This window comes from Bison bison, unplaced genomic scaffold (assembly GCF_000754665.1).
Source record: "Bison bison bison isolate TAMUID 2011002044 unplaced genomic scaffold, Bison_UMD1.0 scf7180017864057, whole genome shotgun sequence".
NCBI classification, from domain to species: domain Eukaryota; kingdom Metazoa; phylum Chordata; class Mammalia; order Artiodactyla; family Bovidae; genus Bison; species Bison bison.
In genome coordinates, this window is record NW_011494629.1 from 4232448 (window position 1) to 4256622 (window position 24175).

General features: G+C 39.3%; 1 protein-coding gene across 2 annotated transcripts in view; it reads left to right on the forward strand.

The window, feature by feature from the left end:
• Positions 1–24175, forward strand: part of SLC35D2 (solute carrier family 35 (UDP-GlcNAc/UDP-glucose transporter), member D2) — a 57018-nt gene that overhangs the window by 13134 nt on the left and 19709 nt on the right. For both annotated transcript variants that reach the window (XM_010836014.1, XM_010836016.1), the window contains exons 4-8: positions 8576–8643; positions 14428–14499; positions 15895–15963; positions 21268–21370; positions 22921–23013. In XM_010836014.1, the coding sequence (XP_010834316.1) occupies positions 8576–8643; positions 14428–14499; positions 15895–15963; positions 21268–21370; positions 22921–23013 (405 nt within the window). The remainder of the gene's footprint in view (positions 1–8575; positions 8644–14427; positions 14500–15894; positions 15964–21267; positions 21371–22920; positions 23014–24175) is intronic.

Consider the following 24175-nt stretch of genomic DNA (forward strand, 5'->3'; position numbering starts at 1 on the left):
TCGGACACGACTGAGCGACTGATCTGATCTGATCTGATTCTGACTTTTGTCGTAATGATTTTCTTGAGTTCTTTGTAAGTTTTCTAAGTTTGTATGTATACTTGAATTTAGTTTTGCCTGTTTTTGGAGGTTATATAAAGGGAATTAAACTATATATTTTTTTGTATTTTGCTTTCACTTTATTATGATGGTAAGATTCATCTACACTGTTGTGTGTAGCTGTATTCTTTTATATTCACTGTATAAATATAATTTATCTGTTTTACTGTTTATGGTAATTGGAGGTGTTTCTGGTTTGGGCACTAGAAAAATAAAAGGTACTGTTCTGAATGTACTGAGAGTTGGATCTTGATGCAGATGTATTAGTCAGATAAGGCTCCCATAACAAAATACCATAGACTAAGTGGCTTAAAAAAAAGGAATTTATTTTCTCACACTTCTGGAGACAGGAAGTCCAAGATGAAGGTGCTGATAGGGTTGGTTTCTGGTGAGAGTTCTCTCTCCTTGGCATATAGACAGCTGCCTTCTCACTGTGACCTCATGTGGCCTTTATGTGGTGCCTATGCACTCCTGGTGTGTCTTCCTCTTCTTATAAGGACACAGGTCTTATTGGATTAGGACCCCACACTTACTAGCTCACTTAACCTCAGTTACCTCCTTCCAAGGCTCTATCTTACCTGCAGTCACCTGGGGTCTAGGGCTTCAAGATGTGAGTTTAGAGCAGACACAGTTCAGTCCAAAACAGCACATGTGCATGTCATTTCTTTGGGAGGCTTATGACGAAGTGGAACTGCTGACTCTTGCTGCTGCTGCTAAGTCGTTTTTGGAGCAAGCAACTAACTGAGCAACTCTGTGCGACCCCATAGACAGCAGCCCACCAGGCTCCTCCGTCGCTGGGATTCTCCAGGCAAGAACACTGGAGTGGGTTGCCATTGCCTTCTCTGCTGCTGACTCCTAGAGTGAACGTATTGTCAACTAGAAAAGATAATGGCAAACTGTTCTCCCAAGTGGTTGTACCAATTCACATTCCTGACAAAAGTATATGAAAGTCCCTATTGCTCCTCATTCTTGCCAATGCTGGGTGTGTAATGACATCTTCTTGGCTTTTATTTGCATTTCCCTGGTTATTAATGAGGTTGAGTGCCTTTTCGTTTTTTAGTGCCCATTTGGATATCCTCTTCTGTGAAGTACTTGTTAAGACTTGTGCCCATTTTTCTGTTGGGTTTATGTCTTTTTCTTACTGATCTGTGTTGGAGTTTAAAAAATACATTAAAAATATATTAATGATAGTCCTCTTGTTAGTTATTATAGCATTACAAATATATTTTTCCCCTTCTGTGGCATGTCTTTTTATTTTATTGATTATGTATTTATCTTGTATTTCTTTCTCATGGAAAAGAATCTTTCACTATGCAAAGTCTCACTGTCTGATAGAGCAAGTCTTTACCTCCCGAATTCTTGGTTCTTCACATTTTTAGATGAATATTAGAAGCACATTGTCAAGTTTCAGGAAAAATAAGCTTTTTGGATTTTGATTGGGATTGCATTGAGGCTCTAAAGCAATTTGGAGTGAATTGACATCTTTAAAGTGTTGAATCTTACAATCTGTGTACATGGTTACATAAAAGTGAAAGTGTTGGTCACTCAGTTTTGTCCATCTCTTTGTGACCACACAGATTGAAGCCCGCCAGGCTCCTCTGTTCATGGAATTCTCCAGGCAAGAATACTGGACTGGGTTGCCATTCCCTTCTTTAGGGGATCTTCCTGATCCAGGGATCAAACCTAAGTTTCCCGCATTGCAGGCAGATTCTTTACCATCTGAGCCACCAGGAAAACACATACTCCCTTTTAAATTGCCCTCAGTAAAGTTTTATAATTTTCTCTTTATATGTGCGTGTGTTAGTTGCTCAGTCGTGTCTGACTTTGCAACACCATGAACTGTAGCCCTCCAGGCTCCTCTGTCCATGGAATTCTCCAGGCAAGAATACTGGAGTAGGTTGCCATAGAGTTCTAATATTTTTTGTTAGAAGTAGATTTTGTTGTTGTTGTTGCATATATCATTTAAACAGGAAAATTTCCTGGTGTCCAGTGTTAGGACTCTGCAGTTCCATTGCAGATGGCACAGGTTTGATCCTTGGTCAGGGAACTAAGATCCTGCATGCTGCAAGGCATGGGCAAAAAAAGATTATTTGGAAAGTTAGAGGTATGTTGACTTAATATTGTTCACAAACCTTAAATTTCTGAATTGTAGTTTATTCAGCAGGAATTTTTAGGACTTCAAGCCTAGGAGGCAGCATCTCAAGTAATCGTGAGAGAACTACTCTGAGGAGTTGAGGCAGGGAGCTAGGACATATAGGAGTTTTGCAAAAAAGTGAAGGTAGTCTGAACTTCAAACAATTACTGTTAATTAAAGAAAACCAAATATGTTAACTTAAGGTATATAGCAGTTTTCTGTTTACAAGAAGATGCCAAATCTGGGCTTGGAAATCATTCCTTTGATATGCACCTCAGCTATCTGGGCCAGTATCCTGTTTTCATATCCTAAATTTCCTTAAGTCTCATCTGGGAGCAACTGCAGTCTGATGGCTCCTATATGGCAGGTTTTCTTTCCTTCCTGAGTTCCCTTAGGCCTCACCAGCTCACCATAGGCTGTGGCTGTGCAGGTGGCGGCTGTAATAGCTGATGACCTTTGTTTAGTGACATAGCATGAAATAGCCCATTTCTCAGGTACATGTGTTCATCTTTCTTTTGTATATAGTTTTTGTATCTGCAACGTTCTTTCATTTCTTTTACTTGCTTTCCTGTATAGCATAGGACCTACAATTCAGTGTTAGAAATGTAAATACTGGGCATTTTTGTCTGATCTCAAAGGGAAAGCTTTTACTATTTCGCCATTAAGTATGTTGTTTGCTGGAGGTTTATTTGAGATGCCTTTTATCTGTGTTCTAGTTACCTTTTGCTGTTAGGACATAGACCCTACCTCTGGATGGAAAGTGAAAGTGAAAGTGGCTCAGCCGTGTTTGACTCCTGGTGGCTCCATGGACTATACAGTCCGTGGAATTCTCCAGGCCAGAATACTGGAGTGGGTAGCCTTTCCCTTCTCCAAGGGATCTTCCCAACCCAGGGATCGAACCCAAGTCTCCCACATTGCAGGCAGTTTCTTTACCAGCTGAGCCACAAGGGAAGCCCACCTCTGGAAGGAAGGGAGTATCAAAGTCACATTTTAAGAGTATGTGAGAATGGAGATACTGTTACAGCCATTATCTCTGATTATGGATTTGTCTATTTCTCTTGGTATTTGTTAGGTTTTTTTGTTTTGTTTTCTGTATTTTGAGACTGTATGATTAGGTGCCTAGGTCTTTTTTTTTTTTTTTTTTTTGTCCCACTACACAGCATGTGGGAATCTTAGTTCCCTGATCAGGGATTGAACCCATGCCCCCTGCAGTGGAAGCACAGAGCTCTGACCAGTGGACTGCCAGGGAATTCCCATAGGTGCCTAAAATTTTAAGTTAGTTAAACCTTCCTGGTGCATTAAAATGTTTAATTGTACGAGGTGGAACTCTTGTTTCAGTTCGTTTAGTGTTTCCCTGGAATCCAGAACAGGCATGCCTAACTCACCAGATTATAATGGTGAATGTATTCTCCCGTCAACAACGCAAGGACTTTCACTCCATTTCCCTTTCCTCTGAACTTATATGCTCTTGCCACTAAGTGATTTAACACTCTAAATCTCGTAATACATTTTAATTTTCTTTTAAGAAAATGTCCATTTATATTTACTGCTTCCTTTGTTTTCCTTTCCTTTGTGGATCTCACACTTGCCGTTTTCCTCCTGACTCAAACTACCTTGTTTAGAATTTTCTGATGGTCTGCTTCAATTCTCTTCATTTTTGTCTGAAAAAGGGAAAAAAAATTCCTTTGTTTTTGAAATATATTCTTGTTTGAATTCTGCTTTCGCAGAGCTTCAGAGATGTAATTCTGCTATCTCTGGCTTCCGTTGTTTCTCTCTGGGTTTCTGTTCTCCCTTTATTTTTGACCTAGGAGTTCCTCACTATCTTCCTAGCCCTTTCATGCCTTATGAAGGTTTTAAATTATTTTACCTAGCGTTTTTAATTGTTTTCAGCAGCGGTATTTTTTTTCCCCCAGTGGTACAGCTCTATTTTATTTAGAAGATAGCAGGAGAATCCCTCCTTGAAGCGTGAGGGCATGCCAACCCAAAGACATGAAGAGAAGAGAGTTGGAGGAGCGCGCCAGCGCGAGGGAGAGAGAGAGAGAGAAAGAGCGCACGCACACGGGGGAGAGAGGGAGAGACCTCGCTTTGGCTCCTCCTTTTGTATGTTTTTTCCTGCCCACCCCCCACCCCCGGGCCTGCCCTATGCAAATTGGGCTAGCCAGGAGTGTTGTTTGTTCTACCTGAGGTCTTCACTCTGGTCCTCGGACCTTCCTTTGACCTTCCTTTATTCTATTTTTGCAGGCTTTTCCCTTCCTCGTCTTTTAGCCACCGCCATTTTGGACTCCTGTTTCCTATTCTAACTACCTAACATTCCCCCCTCAAGAGATGAGAAGTCCAGTTCTTTGAGAATAGGGGCGTCGAGGTCTTTCTGGCTACTTCCTGCTGAATTGGGACAGCGAGGGGTATTGGGCCTCCCCCTCTTGCTAGTCTCAGGCCTCAGAGTCTTCATAGTGGTGTCCATCTAAGAGTGAGCGGTATTTTCCATGGTCGGCTGTAGTTTTGTATCTTTGTTGAACTGGCACTGCATGTTGTAGCTTGTTGACCTGCCACATCCAGTTGCACCCTTGGCTCCAGCCCCATGATGGTTATCTGTGACAGGCAGGCTGGCTGGAGTGGGCCTCTTCAGTCCTTAACTGGAGGTCTTCTGGAATCTGAGGCTGAGCTGCGTGAGCTTTCTGCTGAGTTCGTTTTTCGCTGTCCTGGTCTCCAGCATGATGGGCCTCTTGGCACTTCCCTTGCGCTGGGTTTTCTTCGCTTTCTGCTTCAACCATGGGAGGTTTTGCTGAATTGGGCTCCTGCTGTGCTTGGCCTCTTCCTCGAGTCACGGCACCATAGATGTTAGGCGAGTGTATGCTCCTCAGTTCTGTCTCGTCACAACAAAGGTTCGGAGTGATGGACATTAAAGCCCTCAGCGCGTCACAGCTCTCAGGTCTTAGACAAACCATGTTAAAGCTCTTAGACAAATCAGTGTTATAGCTCTATTTTATTTAAAAGATAGCAGGAGAATCCATCCTCGAAGCGTGAGGGCATGCCAACCCACAGACATGAAGAGAAGAGAGTGGAGGAGCACGCCAGCGCGCTGGAGAGAGAGAGAGAGAAAGAGAAAGAGTGCACGCATGTTGGGGAGAGAGAGAGAGAAAGAGCACACGCACTCGGGGGAGAGAGCTCAGCAGCGGTATTGACACAAATAATTTTGCCCATGGTTACCAGAAACTAGAAGTCAGTACTGCCTTTATTTTGAATTCTATATGGTAGTAGGGGCAACTGATACTCTTCAATACCTAAGAAGCTCTGAAATTGTAATATCACCAGCTATATGACTGAGTCAGTTGTACACTGTTAACCAGAATATTGTTGACCAGAAAAAAACACACAACCTGAAAGTTGAAAATTGTGTTTTATTGTGAAGACAAAACGAGGACTTAAGCCCAGGAGGCAGTCTCTCAGCTGAGATAGCTCTGAGAGAGTGCGCCAAAGAGGTAAGGGAGGAGCCAGCATATGTAAAAATTTTTGCAACAAAGATCAGGTAGTTGGAACTTCAAAAGATTACTGTTAATTAAAACTGTGTAGTCAAGGTTATGGTTTTTCCGGTTGTTACGTATGATGTGAGAGTTGGATGATAAAGAAGGCTGCTGCTAAGTCACTTCAGTCGTGTCCGACTCTGTGTGACCCCATAGACGGCAGCCCACCAGGCTCCCCGGTCCCTGGGATTCTCCAGGCAAGAACACTGGAGTGGGTTGCCATTTCCTTCTCCAATGCATGAAAGTGAAAAGTGAAAGTGAAGTCGCTCAGTTGTGTCCGGCTCTTAACGACCCCATGGACTGCGGCCTACCAGGCTCCTCCATCCATGGGATTTTCCAGGCAAGAGTACTGGAGTGGGGCGCCATTGCCTTCTCCGATAAAGAAGGCTGAGTGCCGAAAAATAAATGCTTTCTAATTGTGGTTGTGTTAAGGAGTCCAAGCTCGCTTTACGTGTCACACGGTAGGCCAGTAAATCCAAGAAATGAAGCTTTAAGACAAGGAAGAGACTTTATTTGGGGAGCCAGCTGACAGAAGAGAGGCTAGGCCTCAAAATAACTGTCTTGTTGAGGCCTGAATGCCAGGTTCTTTTATGGATCAGAGATGGTGGGGAGGTAAGGAAACAAAGTCAAAAGACCATTTAATTCTTGCAAATATCTCCTGGAGTGCAAGCCTCAGGCAGGGGCGTGTGTTAGTTTCACTTCCTTACACCCTTCACAAATCAAATCCCTTACACAGTGGAAGTGACAAATTATACAGTGGAAGTGACAAATAGATTCAAGGATTAGATCTGATAGACAAAGTGCCTGGAGAACTATGGAGGAGACAGGGATCAAGACCATCCTCAAGAAAAAGAAATGCAAAAAGGCAGAATGGTTGTCTGAGGAGGCTTTAGAAATAGCTGAGAAGAGAGAAGCGAAAGGCAAAGGAGAAAAGGAAAGATATAACCATTTGAATGCAGAGTTCCAAAAAACAGTAAGCAGAGATAAGAAAGGCTGCAAAGAAATAGAGGAAAACAATAGAATGGGAAAGACTAGAGATCTCTTTGAGAAAATTAGAGATACCAAGGGAATATTTCATGCAAAGATGAGCATAGTAAAGGACAGAAATGGTATGGACCTAACAGAAGCAGAAGATATTAAGAAGAGGTGGTAACAGTACACAGAAGAACGGTACAAAAAAGATCTTCATGATCCAGATAACCACGGTGGTGTGATCACCCATCTAGAGACAGACATCCTGGAATGCGAAGTCAAGTGGGCCTTACGAAGCATCACTACAAAGATAATGGAGGTGATGGAATTTCAATTGAGCTATTTCAAATCCTACAAGTTGATGCAATGAAAGTGCTGCACTCAATATGCCAGCAAATTTGGAAAACTCAGCAGTGGCCACAGGACTGGAAAAGGTCAGTTTTCATTCCAATCCCAAAGAAAGGCAATGCCAAAGAATACTCAAACTACCGTACAATTGCACTCATCTCACACACTAGCAAAGTAATGCTCAAAATTCTCCAAGCCGGGCTTCATCAGTATGTGAACTGTGAACTTCCAGATGTTCAAGCTGGATTTAGAAAAGGCAGAGGAATCAGAGATCAAATTGCCAACATCCGTTGGATCATTGAAAAAGCAAGAGAGTTCCAGAGAAGCATTTGCTTCTGCTTTATTGACTATGCCAAAGCCTTTGACTGTGTGGATCACAACAAACTGTGGAAAATTCTTAAAGAGATGGGAATAGCAGACCATCTTACCTGCCTCCTGAGAAATCTGTATGCAGGTCAAGAAGCAACAGTTAGAACTGGACATGGTTAGACTGGTTCCAGATCCAGAAAGGAGTACGTCAAGGCTGTATATTGTCAGCCTGCTTATTTAACTTATATGAAAAGTACATCAAGTGAAATGCCAGGCTGGATGAAGCACAAGCTGGAATCAAGATTGCTGGGAGAAATATCAACACCCTAAGATATGCAGATGGTACCACTGTAATGGCAGAAAGTGAAGAGAAACTAAAGAGCCTCTTTATGAAAGTGAAAGAGGAGAGTGAAAAAGTTGGCTTGAAACTCAACATTCAAAAACTTAATGGAACGGCATCTGGTCCCATCACTTCATGGCAAATAGATGGGGAAACAGTGGAAACAGTGACAGCTTAATTTTGGGGGGCTCCAAAAATCACTGCAGATGGTGACTGCAAGCATGAAATTAAAAGATGCTTGCTTCTTAGAAGAACAGGCTACATTGTTTAACCTTGGTAGATATTTACTTATTGTAGGGCTCTAAGACAAAGTAACGCGGCCAGCATACACAGCTTTTTGAAAGCGTCACTATTTGACGCGTCAGTGAGATGTGAACCTTTGTCTTCGTCCAGAAAAGTGCTTATATGCCTAGATAGCAGAAGTTTGTACACTTTTTCAATGGCTTTCTGAGCCTCATCCATGATCTATATTTATAGAGTTTATAAACTATAAGCACCCATCCTCAACTCACCAACCTAGCTAGGGGTCTCCGCCCAAGAGAGGTGCTTGTTCAGAGCTTTGTTTTCAGGAAACAGTCTACTAATGTGGGCAAGGCCAAAATTTCTGTTTCTATCCACCTTCCCCACCACCACCAGGATTGGGGATATCACTGCATACCTATTTTTTGATCATATGGAGAAACTTGTATGTGTTCTGGATTCTGGAAAATTCAGTCATTGCAAGTAAAGGAACTCTGAATGATTTGCTTTCTGATGCGGAGTGAATGTCACCATCTTTATTGATGAAGGAAAATGTTATTGGAGTTCTAACCAAATATTCTTTCTTTCTTTCTTTTTTTTTTTTTATTGAAGCTGTTTCCTCTGCCTCTCCTCTACGTTGGAAACCACATAAGTGGATTAGCAAGCACAAGTAAATTAAGGTAGAGTGCAGAATAACGGTTGATTGGCGGTTCTTCACTAGTTTTCTTTTAGTGTCACAGAGATAAACTTTGATTTTTTCAAGATATTGCTTGGGCTATATATGGAAGATAATAATATTTCATAATTTTAAGGAAATAAGGTAGTTTTGAGTTTGATAATGCTTTAGAAATGTTAAAAAGCTGATATAGTTTTCTTTATGTCCAAGTCTGAAGATAGAATGTGATATCTGTAGAAATCAAGATAGAGAACGTATGATTTTCCAGGAAGATTCATTTATATGAATGTGGTTCTGTGTAACTTTTGATTCCATCACAGTTTTATAAAAGCAGGAACACTGTCAGTTTTCGGGTAGTTCAAGTTTGGTACAAGGAAAAATTAATGACAGATATTATTTTCAAGTATGTGATACATATTTCTGAAGTTTGCATCTGCATTTATTTTATGGTCCTTTGACTACTTTGTTAATAGTCCCTATAAAAATGAAAATGGAACTGTATGATGAACAAGTCATCCTATAATTTGTAAAATGTGGTGTGAAATATGTAGCCTAATGAGTACACATGTGGGTCACGAACCTTATGAAAAAGATGTGAATAATGAGAAAATCAAGTTTATGTAAAGGGTGACAGAAGTGGAGTAAAGTCTGTTCGTATAGGAAGAGTAGAAAAGAGGCAGGTAGGAAGTAAGCCAGAAGGAGAAAGTACATGAAACCTGTTGCCTGTCACTCTTGTTTGGAAAGGGCAGATCGTGGTGGTTGTGAAAAACAAAATGTACAATCCTGTTTCTGATTATACCTTTTAGTTGTTTCTCTCTGGGATCAGGTCAACCAATTTTCCTTAATTTCCAAGTTTGTATTAAAGCTTCCTGTGGCAGGTGCTGTTGCTGTATTGCCGTGTAACCTCTTGGCCTCTCTCTGAGCCCACTTGCAGCGTGGGAGTGCCTTCAGTTACCCTGATAGCTGCCCAGCTCTTGCACTGGGGGTCTGGGTAGATGAGGGATTCTTTTTTTTAGTGATCTTAGAAACATCTTTATTAGAAGTGTTCTTCAATACTTTTCTGCATGCGTAGCAGAAGAGGAAGATGAAGGCCTTTAGCAAGTAAGACTGAGGAGAAAGGAAGGAAATTGCTTATGCATGGTGTCATGTGGTATGTTTCTGTCTCCCCTGTTTTCAGTAAACTGGAAGTTGGTTCTAGAGGCTTAATCAAATTTAGATTCAGTTTTTCAGGCAAGATCAGTTTATTAGTGATGTTGGGTTCTTTCTTCTGCATCACCTCACAGGGCACATAATGTTTTATCCCACTTCTAATGATATTTAATTGATCAAAAATTCAGTCTTTAATGATTTTAAGGGGTCAGTCTGGTCCCTTCATTAGAACGTTCCCCATCAATTTTTTACCTAATGAGGTTAGCACACGCTGATGATCACTGTGTAGATCCATTATTTCATTACAAATTGAAAAATGATGATTTTCTAAACTGTATCTCCCCTTCTGCAATTATTATCTAAACTTCCTCAGTGAATACAAATTTTCACTCACCATTTCATACAGGAAAGGCGGGACAAAAGCTTTATTTTTAGGCCTCCAGAGTAATAAACCAGTGTTGTGTCACCATCAGTAGTGAGCTGCAGATTTTTGTTTGTTTTGTTTTTTACCAGCATTATTAACTCATCAATTGTTATTTACAAGTCCCATATGAGATATGCACTTAGCAAATATTTTCTCTCAGTCTATCGCTTGCCTTTTCATTCTCTTAACACTGTTTCTCAGAGCAGAAGTTTACATTTTAATGACGTTCCACTATCGTTTTTTTCTTTCATGGATTATGCCTTTGATATTTTATCTAAAAACTCATTACTAAACCAAGGTCCTCTAGATTTTCTCCTACATTATCTTCCAGAGGTTTTATGTTTTACATTTAGGTGTATGGTCCATTTTGAAGTTAAGTTTTGTGATAGGTATAAAGCCTGTGTCTAGATTCAGTTGTTTTTTTTTTTTTTTTTAACATGTAGATGTCCGGTTGTTTGAAAACCATTTATTGAAAGGCTAGTCTTTCTCCCTTGAACTGTATTTACTGCTTCATCAGAGATCAGTTGACTCTATTTGTGTGGGTTTATTTCTGGGCTCTCTATTCTCTTCCATTGAGCTATTTGTTTCATTTACCTAATGTTTTAGTTCATTATACGCATCTTCTTTTGATGCTTAGATTGTATCATCTCAGGTCAGTGGGAGCTCTTTGAGTAGACTCCTATGTTCTAGGGCTCCAGTAGTCTTTGATTACTTCCTTGCTTCCTGGCACATGATGTCCAGGTTTATCAAACTATTTCTGCCATTTCTCCAAGGGTCTCCTAGTTATTTTTGTTGTGAGACTGAGGCCATAGTATGGATGCTGGATATATTTGGAAGGAAGGGCTAACACAGTATCCTGATTAACAACATACAGTGTATGAGAACAAGAAAGACCAAGATGCCTTCATGGTTTTGGGCCCGATTAAGTGCTATCAACTGGGTCCATACCTGGGAGTGGAGTCGCTGAGTCATATGTGTTTAACATTTTGAGGAACTGCCAAACTATTTTCCAAGTGGCTGTACCATTTTACTTTCCCACCAGCAGTGTATGAGGGTTACAATTTTTCTACATTCTTGCCAAATTTGTTATTGTCTGTCTCTTTGATTACAGCTGTTGCAGTGGTTGTGAAGTGGTATCTCACTGTGGTTTTGATTTGCATTTCCCTGCTGACTAATGATACTGACCATCTTTTCATGTGCTTATCAGCCATTTATCTGGCTTCTTTGGAGGAATGTCTATTCAAGTCCTTTGCCTATTTTTAATAGGGTTATTTATCTTTTTATTATTGAGTTTTAAGTCTTTATATAGTCTAGATACAGGTGCTTTATTATATACATGATTGCAAAATTTTCTCCTATTCTGTGGATTGTCTTTTTACTCTCTTGATGGTATACTTCGAAGCACAAAAGTTTTAAGGTTTTAAAAATTTAGTGAATAATTAAAGTTAAACATACCTAATATAAACATTTTAACCATTTTTAAGTAGACAGTTTATTACATATATTCACAGTCTTGAGCAACCATCACCTCTACCTATTTCCAGAAAGTTTTCATCATCCCCAACAGAAATTCTGTGCCATTAAACAGTAATGCCCCATTCGCCCTCCCCCCAGCCCTGGTAAACTCTGTTTTACTTACTGTCTCTATGAATTTGCCTGTTCTAGATATTTCATACAAATGGAATCATACAGTATTTGTCCTTTTATTATGTCCAGTTTATTTCAGTTAGTGTAATGTTTTTAAGTTTCATCCATGTTGTAGCATGTATCAAAATTTCATTCCTTAGTAAGATTGTATAAGATTCTACTGTTTGGATCTATCATATGTTCTTTATCTATTTATAGATTTTGGTAAAATCTGATATATCTATTTTTTGTTATTGTTGCTGTGCTTTTGGTATTGTGTCTAAGAAAACTTTGCCTGATCCAGGGTCATAAAGATATAATCCTATTCTTTCATCTAAGAGTTTTATAGTTTTCCTATATTTAGGTCTTTGATATATTTTGAGATAATTTTTTATATAGAGAGTGAGGTAGGGGTCCAAAATCATTCTTTTGCCTATGAATGTTGAGTTGTTTCAGCGTTATTTATTGAAAGACTATTTCCCCATTGTATGGTCTTGGTACCCTTGTTAAAAATTAATTTAACATTTCTAATTAATTAGAAAGATTTATTTCTTGATTCTCAATCTTAATGCTTTGATTAAATGGTTAACTTTAAACCAGTACTAGATAATACTGAAAATTGTAGCTTTGTAGTAAGTTTTGAAATTGAGCTCACCAACTTTGTTCTTCTTTTTCAAGATTGTTTTGGTTTGTTGGTTTTCTTGCATTTCCACACTGATTTTAGAATTAGTCTGTCCGTTGCTGGATGAAAAGGTGGTTGAAATTTTGATAGGGATTGTGTTGAATCTATAGATTTATTTGAGAAGTATTTCCATTTTAACAACATTAAGTCTCTGATCCATAGCATGGAGTGTCTTTCCATTTAATCTTTCATCCTTTAACAGTATTTGGTAGTTCGTAGTGTATTCCACTTCTTACACTGCTTTTGTTAAGTTACTCCTAAGAATTTTCTTCTTTTTGATGCTATCATAACTGGAGTTGTTAATTTCCTTTTTGGATTGCTCATTTCCTTTTGGGGTTGCTCATTGCTAGTATATAGAAGTGCAGTTGATTTTTGTATATTCTTTTTGTTTCATGCATACTTATTTCATTTGTTCTAATAATTATATGTTGGATTTTTTAGTATTTTCTAGATATGTATCATCTGAAAATAGAGACAACTTTCTTTTCTTTTTTCCCAAACTATATGCTTTTTTTTTTTTTTTTGGACTAATTGCCCTATCTAGAAATTCAAGTGCAATATGAAATAGATGTAGTGGTGAGAGCAAACATCCTAGTCTCATTCCTGATCTTAGGGGAAGAACATTCAGCTTTTTACTATTAAGTATCCATATCTGCTTTTATTTTTTTATTATTGTTTTTTCTTTTGGGCCACAGTATACAGCTTATGGGATATTAATTCCCCAACTAGGGCTCAAACCCATGTCTTTGGCACTGAGAGTGCAGAGCCCTAACCACTGGACCACCAGGGATTTCCCGTGCTGCTTTTAAAAGGCATCTAAAAGTATTTTTTTGAATTTAATTGAAAATAATGACTTTTTAAAATCTTGCTTTGAAAAAGGCCATTCAAACCAGTCTCATAAGACATCTTTAAGTGGGGACGTAAAGTTCCTGAAAATTCTTTCTGTACTGTTCGCTGGTTGTCGTGGGAAACCCCTCCGCAGGTCTGGTCAGGAGGAGCTGCCCCCTCTCCCTTAAGGTTCTGACTTTCCTTCTTTAGGTCACATCTTCTGAGAGTCACACTGGAAACAGATGGGGGTGGGTTTCTCCAGCCCTGGCAGTGTGGCTGTGCATTGAGCTGTGTCCTGGAATCTCTGGGTTTTGAGTGAAAGCCTCATAAGTATTTTTAAAAGGCAGTGAATATGGCCTTTTACATAAAGTTTTGGGGGTAAATTACCCATAATTTTATCCTCTTGCATACTATTTAAAATATTCACTTTCAGTCCCTTTCTGTACATAGAATGTATCTTATTACAGTTGTAGACTCTATATAGTTTCATTACCTCCTTGATTTATTTAACGTTTGTTTTCTAAGAGTAGTAGAGTTTTATATTATAGGGTTAGTGCATAATGTTCCCTCAAGTGGATTTAACCAGAATTTGTTTGATCATTGCCTTGTCTGATATTTAGATTGTTTCTGATATTTTCCCCAAACACACTACTGCAGCGAACATCTTTGTGCACATGAGTTTTCTCTTTTCTTTGGGTTATTATCTTAGGGTAAGTTTCCTAACAAGAAGTGATTAGATCTGCGGTTAGGACCATTTAATGACTGTCCATACCTAGTCCTAACTTGTTTTGTCAAAGGGTGTATAGGTTCACATTGCATATAATCTTTTAACACAATCTTTGTAGTTTCAACACTTTGTAGTAGTTGAATAGTATGATGTTTTGAATTGCTAATAAGTACAAGTGGCATGAAATTATTAAATTTCCATTTCTTTTTATTATTTTATATGACTTAGTAACATGTGATAATTAAAGTTGACTCATATTTAATTTAGAAAATTAATGGGCTTAATTGAAAATGTAAAACATTAAAAAAATACTTGGTGTCTGATGTTATTATACTTGATTCTTTTCTGACAGCTTGCCGATGTTCACTGTGCTCAGGAAATTTACCATTCCACTTACTTTACTGCTGGAAACCATCATACTCGGGTGATTTTTGTTTTTCCTCTCTTCCTTTGGTGTCCTCTCCCCACACGCCCACATTATTTTTACCTAGCAAATTCTCAACATCTAGTCATCTTTACAAATAGTTGGTTTGAAGTGCTTGTTGTAATAACTTAAGGGCTGATGGTTTATTCATTTAAAAGCAGACTCCTATGTCCATGATTTCTTAACATGTTATGAGTGTTTTTTCAAAAAAAGTTATAATTTTACAATTAGACAAATAACATGCATGTGTGGTAGAAAATTCTAAAAAAACCAACCACTGCAAAACAGATGTAGATCTGTTTTCTGAGCTGAATGGAATATACCCTGCTCCTGGAATGGCAAGGAGAAGTTGTCCACATGTATAGGATTATAGTAGGTGTACAGGAGATCAGGGAAATTCATTCTGATGCAGTAATTATGATGTAACATCAGAATAAATTAATTCTTATAATGTTGGCTTAAAAATGTCATGTAAAAGATATTCAGGTTGACTCTAAAATGGATTCTTGGTTTTGCTGTGGAGATTACTTAACAATGAAATTAGGATGATGGTCCGGTGTTCTAAGTTTTACTATTGAATTTTATCTTAATCTTTGGATGCTTGATAAAAATACAAACCAACTGGACCTACCAGCAGGAGCTCTTCCACTTTTTTTTTTTTTTAATTGAAGGATAATTTCTTGACAGAATTTTATGTTTTTGCTTTACAAAAAAAATTGCTTTACAAAATTTGCTATTTTCTGTCAAACCTCAACATGAATCAGCCATAGGTATACATATATCCCCTCCCTTTTGAACCTCCTTCCCATCTCCTGCCCCAATGCATTCCTCTAGGTTGATACAGAGCCCCTGTTTGAGTTTCCTGAGCCATACAGCAAATTCCTGTTGGCTATCTGTTTTACATATAGTAATATAAGTCTCCATGTTACTCTTTTCATACATCTCACTCTCACCTCCCCTCTCTCCATGTCCATAAGTCTGTTCTCTATGTCTGTGTCTCCACTGCTGGCCTGTAAATAAATTCTTCAGTACCATTTTTCTAGATTCTGTATATATGCATTAGAATACAATATTTATCTTTCTCTTTCTGACTTACTTCACCTCTTATGCATTGTGTCCCAGCATCTCTCTAGTGAGAACAGAGAAATACATTTGTAATTAGATTAAGACAAATACTTAAGAAATAGAGTAAATTTGGTTTGATTTACTAATCCATTTAATGTGCTTTTAGTGCTCTTTTTACATAAAGCATTGTCCATTAGATTTTATGATAGCTATAAAACTGTTAACAATGTCTATTCTCAGTTTATTTAAAGTATAATTTATATTTTTCCTCTCCTCCTCCTTTTCTTTATCTATCTACCTATCTCTCCACCCACTATTTATTTATTACAGGAAACAGTATTCCTTGAACATCATCGTCAGTGTCTTTGCCATCATTCTTGGTGCTTTCGTAGCAGCTGGGTAAGACTTTGGACTATTTCTGCTCAATAACTCCTTTGTGTCTTTGACAACAGGCCTGGCCCTGTCCTCGTTTTTCATTTTCCATCTGGTTGCAGTTGAATTGAACAGCTAAGAGACAAATCTGTTGATGTTAGTGGAACCTCCATATATTACTGTGAAAGTCAAACTGAGTTCCAAGTTGGCCAGAACATTTCTGAGAAATATGTATAGAGAGCATTACAAGATATTAATACAGCTTTTTTTCATAAAAGGAATGAACTGTGTACTTTTATTACTGAATGTTTGTCTTCAATATAAAAATTTTACCAAGAGTTTTGAGAAGTTCTTAGGCTAAGAATATAACAGATTTATAAAGCCCTTATATGCTGATTTGTTTTATCATCCAGTAATGCCTTAGCGGTCAATATTTCCAAGGGTGGAATACTCTCATTAAATGTATTTGTATGTTTGGGACATGAGCCAATACCAGTGTATGACTGCTATCTTGTTCATTAATAAGCCTGACCAGGAATAAGGACTTCAAGTTTGCATCTGAAAGCAGGCACTCAGACTCCTTTTATAACACAGTGTTTAAAGTATGTGTGCAGTTACTTTTCTTGGGTTGGAAACTTAACCCTGCTGTCTGTTAGCTCTTTCTTAGCCTCTCTGTGCCTGTTTCCTCATTTATGATACATTTAGCCATTTGTATCTGAGGCTTTTGCATCTGTGGATTTAACTAGGTATGGATCAAAAATATATTTTTTTAATTCTAGAAAATCCCCAAAAGCAAAACTTGAATTTGCTGTGCACTGGTAACTGTTGACATGGTATTTACATTGTATTAAGTACTACAAGTAATCTAGAGATGATTTAAAGTATATGGGATGGTGTACATAGATTAGGGCTTCCCTGGTGGCTCAAATCGTAAAAGAATTCACCTGCAATGCAGGGGACCTAGGTTTGATCCCTGGGTCAGGAAGATCCCCTGGAGAAAGGAGTGGCTACCCACTCTAGTATTCTCGCCTGGAGAATTCCATGGACAGAGGAGCCTGGTGGGCTACAGTCCATGGGGTCCCAGAGTCAGACACAACTGAGTGACTAACAACAACAACAACAACAAAAACAGCATAGGTTACATACAAACTTTGCACATCGATTTATATAAGGGACCTGAGCATGCACAGATTTGGGTATCTGCATGTGGAGGGGTTAGAGGTGTGGGGTCCTGGAACCAATCCCCTGTGGATATGGAGGTACAACCGTAATAGAAGAGAAAAACCTACATGAAGTGAAGGGGAGAAAGAAAAGGTTGGAGAAATTTCAGTTAAACTAGTTTCATTAACTCATTTAGAAACAAGAGTTCTGGATCATCAATTGCAAATTAATGGTATAGGCTACAGAGCCAGGATGTCTGGAACCTTATTCTAGTCTCCTCACTTACCAGCTGTGTAACTAAGAACAAGCTACTCAGCCTCCCTGTGTCTCAGTTATTTTGACTGTTAAGTGAAGATTAGAACAGCATCCACCTAATACGGTCACTTGTGAGAATTAAATGAGATAATAGTGAGCCAGGATTCACTCTAATTTATGGCTGAGTCCAACAGAAACATGTTGCAGCATTTACTGTATGCCAAGCATCATTCTATGTGCTAAAGAATCTAGCAGTTAATAAAACAGACTAGAATTCTTGCCTTCATGGAGTTTCCATTCTAGTAGATGGTGACAGATATTAGCAATAATAATGATGTTTATTATTGTTATATTGCAAATAGAAGGGGAAAACAGTGGAAACAGTGACATATTTTCTTTTCTTGGGCTCCAAAATCACTGTGGATTGTTACTGCAGCAATGAAATTGAAAGATGCTTGCTCCTTGGAAGAAAAGCTATGACAAACCTAATAGCTTATGAAAAAGCAGAGACATCACTTTGCCAACAAAGGTCCATATAGTCAAAGCTGACTTTTCCAGTAGTCATGTACCATGTGAGAGTTGGACCATAAAGAAAGCTGAGTGCCAAAAAATTGATGCTTTTGAACTGTGGTGCTGGGGAACACTCTTAAGAGTCCCTTAGACTGCATGGACATCAAACCAGTCAATCCTAAAGGAAATCAACCCTGAATATTCATTGAAAAGACTAATGCTGAAGCTGAAGCTCCAATACTTTGGGCACATGATGCAAAGAGATGACGCATTGGAAAATACCCTGATGTTATTGAAAGCAAAAGGAGAAAGGGATGGCAGAGGATGAGATAGTTAGATAGCATCACCAACTCAATGGACATGAATTTGAACAAATGCTGGGAGACAGTGAAGGACAAGGAAGCCTTGTGTGCTGCAGTCCATGCAGTTGCAAAGAGTCAGACATGACTTAGAAACTGAACAACAAATTATTGTTATAAATGTGTTTAGTCCCTTACCTAGGCCAGGGTTTATTATTTGAATTTTTATCTATAATTTCCTCTTCTCCAATTCTAGCTATGTCTGAGCTGGCCTGTTTGGTTTCAGTGCTGGTCCAGACAATAAGCATCCACAATTAGAGCCTAAGTTTTGGTCATGAAGACTTTTGTTCAAACAGAATAAGATACATAAAGTAGCTAAAAATGGGATTTGTTCTATTGAAAGTGCCTTCCTCCTACAGTGCTCTGAGGTCTCCACTGGGCCTCCTCTCTTTTCTAGGTTTCTTGGAGCTCAGTTTGAAAACCACTGACTTAGAGTCATTGAAGACTTTAAAAAAAATTAGTTTATAAAAATGTAAGTCTTTGATGAGGAATGGCAGTTCAGGTACTGTGTGTGTGAAGGCACATTTCCAGAAGCAGTTAGTAGGAATTCAGCTCATATTTAACATATGTGATAACTCTAATGAGCTGAAAGGGTAAATAGTGCTTCCTGAAACATCTGACTTCTACCCAAGAGCCAGCTTGGAGTAGTAATTCTCGACTTTTTCTTTCCTCAGCACCCACAGAATGGATAACCTCCTTATGGGTAATGGGTGCAGTCTTAGCTGCAGGCCAGCTGTAACCCCACCTTTCTGTGCTGTCACTCAAATTAATTCATCAAATGCAAGTATAGATGAGCCAGTTTGGGCTGCTATAACAAATAGACCCCACATCTTGGTTGTTTAACATACCAAATATATTTCCGCCCAATTCCACGTACATACCAACATCAGTTAATGCTGTGGGGGTGCTCTGCCCATTATAGCTACTCAGGGACCCAGGCTGATGGAACCTCTGCCTCAAAGGGGGTTTCCTTTCTCATCAAGAAAGGAAGAAGACATGTGGGGAATTGTACACTGGCTCTCCAAAGTTTTCCCCAGAAGTGACATGTGTTACCAAAGCAAGTTACATGGCCAATAACAGTTGAAATAGAATGTCTGTGAACAGCCCTAAATGACAAGGGTTAACCATGAATCCGCCCCCATCTATAACACAAGTAAATTCTTCTCAAACTTCTGTGCTTTCACTACTGGCCTAAACAGATGATGTTGGGAATTCTTGGTCCCCCTCAAGTAGGAGATGTGAAAACTCCAAGAATTCCCCTAAGGCTCTTTGAGGAAGTAAGTAAAATACTTCCTTTCCATTCCTCTGGAATCTTCAGGTTTTTGCCCATTCAACTCTTGGCCATCCTAAGGATGGCAGATTCTTTTTTTTTTTTGGTTATACAAAATCCTTATTTTATTTGCATTGTTTTACATTTTCCAGATAATTCAGTTTAGACTCTCAGGAGCTTCCATAGAATCTTGTAACATATGCCAGTCCTCTGTAATAAGCCCATCTTCTGTGCAGGTTCTTCTTTACACTGAGCTGAATGGGGTAGGCACGATTTGGAAAACTCTCCTTTGAGAGATTCTATTTTTGTGACTGAACCACAGAATTCTGATTTACAATGATTTAAAATTATAATGTCACAAATATATTTGTAGGTAAGTAATACCAGTGGAAGCTTCAGGCAAAGTCTGGTTTAATCTGCATTCCAATCTTGATGCAGTTTTTGCATATTTCCCTCTTTTGTGGTAGAAATAATCTTATTTTGATACTGAAGGGGACGAGGATATGCCACCCCAGAATGTGCCACTTTGACATAAATGGTATTTTGAGTTGAAGGAATTGAGAATCAACAAGTGTGGGAAGAGTTCTCTGCCCTCCCCTTTTCTGCATAAAAGTAGACCATAAATTTCCCTTTGTGAAGGTGTCCCTGGTCCGTAGTCAGAATAGGAAAGCAGTTCTTATCACCAGACACAGAGAGTCAGCATCAAGATGAGTCAGCATAAGCAAACCTTATTAAAATAACCCTTATCTTCCATAAGTTTCCTCCATATATTTCCCAGTGCCTTTTCCACAATTTATTTATTCCTTGAAGCCCACACCCTCTGCTCTATTTATGTGGTATATAAGCTCCATAGTCTAACCACCTCTTTGAGTTTCATTTTTTTTCTGTGAACTCCTGTGCATGTAAAATATTTAATACGATTTGTATTTTTTTCTCCTGTTACTCTATTGTCAGTTAAATTTGCAGGCCCCCAGATACTGACCCAAAGGTGGTAGAGGAATCCTCCTTGACAATATATAATTCATGTTATTCATACTTATGAATTATGACATGGGTGTGGTGCTGTTTGCAAGGTCAAGTGCAGGTGATGAATCATATCTGGGCTTAGCTGTTGTTTACTCTCCTCCCTTTGCCATATTCCCCTCAAACATGTTTATAGTAGTGTTGTTTATTTAAAATGGAAATTGAAGAGAAGCCTTCAAAGAATGGGAAGAGAGAGGCCTTAGAGGAGTTGCAGAGAAGGACATGGACCCTGCCTTGCCTTTTTGATGGATAGTGAGGGTACTGGTGGTGAAGTGACTTTAGGGGACCAGATGGAAGTGTCAGTTCCTCCTTTGACCTCTTTGGCCTGTCACTGCCCAGCTGTCCCCAGAGGGCTGTACTCTGGGGATGGCCCTGTGTACCACAATAAGAAAAGCCACAGGTGGGTTGAACAAATCATTCCCCTTAGAAAAACAAGGCTCATGCTGATTTATTAGCAAAAGAAGGGCTTCCTAGTCAAAGGAAGATGGTTAATGTCCGTCTGGTTTTAAGCTGTTATGATTAAGATGAAGCTTCCTGGTGGCCTGATTTTGTTCTTGTCTGGAGGCAGGGGAGAAGAATTAGCTATTCACCGCTACACAGGGGGAAAGTATGCCAGAGAAAAGGCAGTTTTGCTAGCACTACAAATGGATTTGATCAGGGAAAGAGAAAACAGAAGGCCTCTGAGGCCAAGCTGTGAGTTTTTCTTTTTTTTGAGTTTCTGATAATCATATTCCTTTGTATTCTCCCTCCCAGTTCTGACCTTGCTTTTAACTTGGAAGGGTATATTTTTGTATTCCTGAATGATATCTTCACGGCAGCGAATGGCGTTTACACCAAACAGAAAATGGACCCAAAGGTACCAGACTTTCGCTTCTTTGGCTTTTGGGCTTTGTCATCTGACCCCTGAAATAACATGAAAAAAATAAACTTGTAAAGCGGGCATGTAATTTAATTTACATGTTATGATCTACAGATTACTAATTTCTTTTAAATTATACTGTGCATAGGTTCTTGTTATTCCTTGTCATGCAAAATTTGGGGTGAAAATTAGGTAGGAAAGGAAAAATAGGCACTATTTTGGGTGCAAAGAAAGAATGCTACATAGAAAGGGGATCATTTTGAAAGGCAAAGTAAAACTAGATGTTTTTTACCATCACCATCAGTGATCAAGTAAAGTCGGGAGTATTCTGAAAGCAGCTCTAATTTGAGAGTCTGGAGATGTGGGTTACAGATGCAAGTATTGCTGAACAAAGTGAAAGTGAAGGTCACTCAGTAGTGTCTGACTCTTTATGACCCTATGCACTATAGTCCACCGGGCTCTTCTGCTCATGGAATTCTCCAGGCAAGAATACTGGAGTGGGCTGCCATTCCCTTCTCCAGGGGATCTTCCTGAGCCAGGAATCGAACCCATGTCTCCTGCATTCTTTGTCATCTGAGCCACCAGGCTGACAGGTTAATGTGACTTCACTTCTCCAAACCTCAGTTTCCTCCTCTGTGGAGTTAGATGACTGGAATGGATAAATGGTAAGGCCCTTTCATGAGGGGCGGGTGGGCAGATGGGCTTTCCTCCCATGTGGCTGCCCCTGGGTTGGAGCTCCAAGCCCTTACCCCCACCCCAGCTGTGCAGGAAGCTCTGGAGGATGGGCCAGGCATACATTCCTTTGTTCCCAGTTCTTAGTGTTGAGTGAGGATGTTTGCTTTGATGGACAGGCTTATTCCTATGAGCTGTTTTTTATCTGCACTGTATTTTTCTGTATTATCATTTATTTTTTAATGGCAGTTTTACATAACTGGGTTTGTTGCCTTTTGAGAATCACAATATGTCACCCTGTATGGAAAGTGGTGGATGTAGTCTCTTTAATGAAAATTAAATTTATGCAAGATTGGAAACAAGATACCTGGTGTTTTTACCCTGCTGTTCCTTAATAGAAGGAGCAGATGTTTTTAAGAAGTTTTGTTTATATTAGCATTTTTAATGCTATTGACTTTGTTCCAGACTTCCTATTTTGAATAGCATGCTTTAAAAAAAAAAAAAAGGAACAATTAGCATGGAGAATCCCAGGGATGGGGGAGCCTGGTGGGCTGCTGTCTCTGGGGTCACACAGAGCTGGACACGACTGAAGCGACTTAGCAGCAGCAGCATGTTAAAGATTGGTGGAACCTCGGAGTCCATCCAGCTCCATCCATTTTATATCTCATTTTTTGGGTAAAACAAATTTTTTTTAAAAATCACAGTATACTTGAAGCATTTTATTTTATGTCAGAAATTTGCTGAAAATATTCAAATACAGAACCAGTCAGAATGTGTATTCTAACTCTGCATAAGTACATCAGGCGAATAAATGGCTCCAAGAAATCTGACACTTTATATTTCTAAAACTGAGTGGAGTTTCTTGGCTTTTGCAGGAGTTAGGGAAATATGGAGTGCTTTTCTACAATGCCTGCTTCATGATTATCCCAACTCTTATCATTAGTGTCTCCACTGGAGACCTTCGACAGGTAAGCTGATGACAGTCATTCATTCTACTTAGCAGTCTTCACAATTTTAATATTTAGCCTGCAGTACTCATTAAAATAAAAAGTGTATAAAGGAAAAAAGTGTCTAAAGGTACCTAGGATTTCCAAAAGCAAGATGTTTGATATCCTCAGTAATACCTTTAGCACTTTCCTTTCTTTGCATTTGTCTTTAAACCCCTGGGAAGTAGCAGGAAGTAGTCAAAAAAACTCTGGCCTTGACGCTTTTAGCAAGACAACAATAACGAAAATCTGGAGTTTGAGTCTCCCTTTCCCCTTAGTTGGTGTGAGGACCCTGGGAAAGTTAATTAACATTGAAGGGGATTTTGATAGTTTAAAAAATGGATTTACTTATTTATTACCTTTATTATGGACATTTGGAAACATACGCACAAAGTAAAGAATGATTTGATGAGCTCGCATGTATCTATCACACAACTTCAGCGTATTTTGGCATTTCACCATTCTTATTTCATCTGTCGTCATCTGCTTTCACTCCCCCTTCTTCCCCTGGAGTATTTTAAAGCTAATCCCAGACGTCATGACATCTGCCTCTAAATATTCCAGGATCTGGAATTTTGAGAAGATCTTGTTCTTTTGGTATTTGCCCTGTTCACTTATCTGCTGCATACCTGTCAGAGACAGGTAAATTAGCAGAAGGATATGAGGTTCAGCTGGGGCATGGGAGTATCTCTTAGGAAGGGTGAATGTTCACCCCATAACATCCACAATGGCCACCTTGAAATGTGCTGACTCAGAAAGTTGCCAGACACACCACTTGAAGTTCATGTGAAAAATGAGGTGTGCTGGGCAAAACCCTTGTCCAGCGTGGCCTCTGGCCTCTCCCACAGATGCCCACCTCGCCCCCCGCACCAGTAGCCAGGCATTAACCTCATTAATCCTGTTGTTGCTAGGCTGGGGTGGTGTTTACAGCCCCCTACACCTGCCACCACAGCAGACGTTTGCCTACCATACGACAGTATTTCTGCATTTAACAGCATGGTTGTGGTGCACACTGGTTGAGCATCAGTGCCCCTTGTGCCCGCTGGGGGTTTGAATGACTTCAGAAGGCTGCAGACTCCTGGGGACTCCTGGGGTGAATATCAGGGCTTCTTGTTCCTTCTCAGAACTATACTTTCTCCCTTTT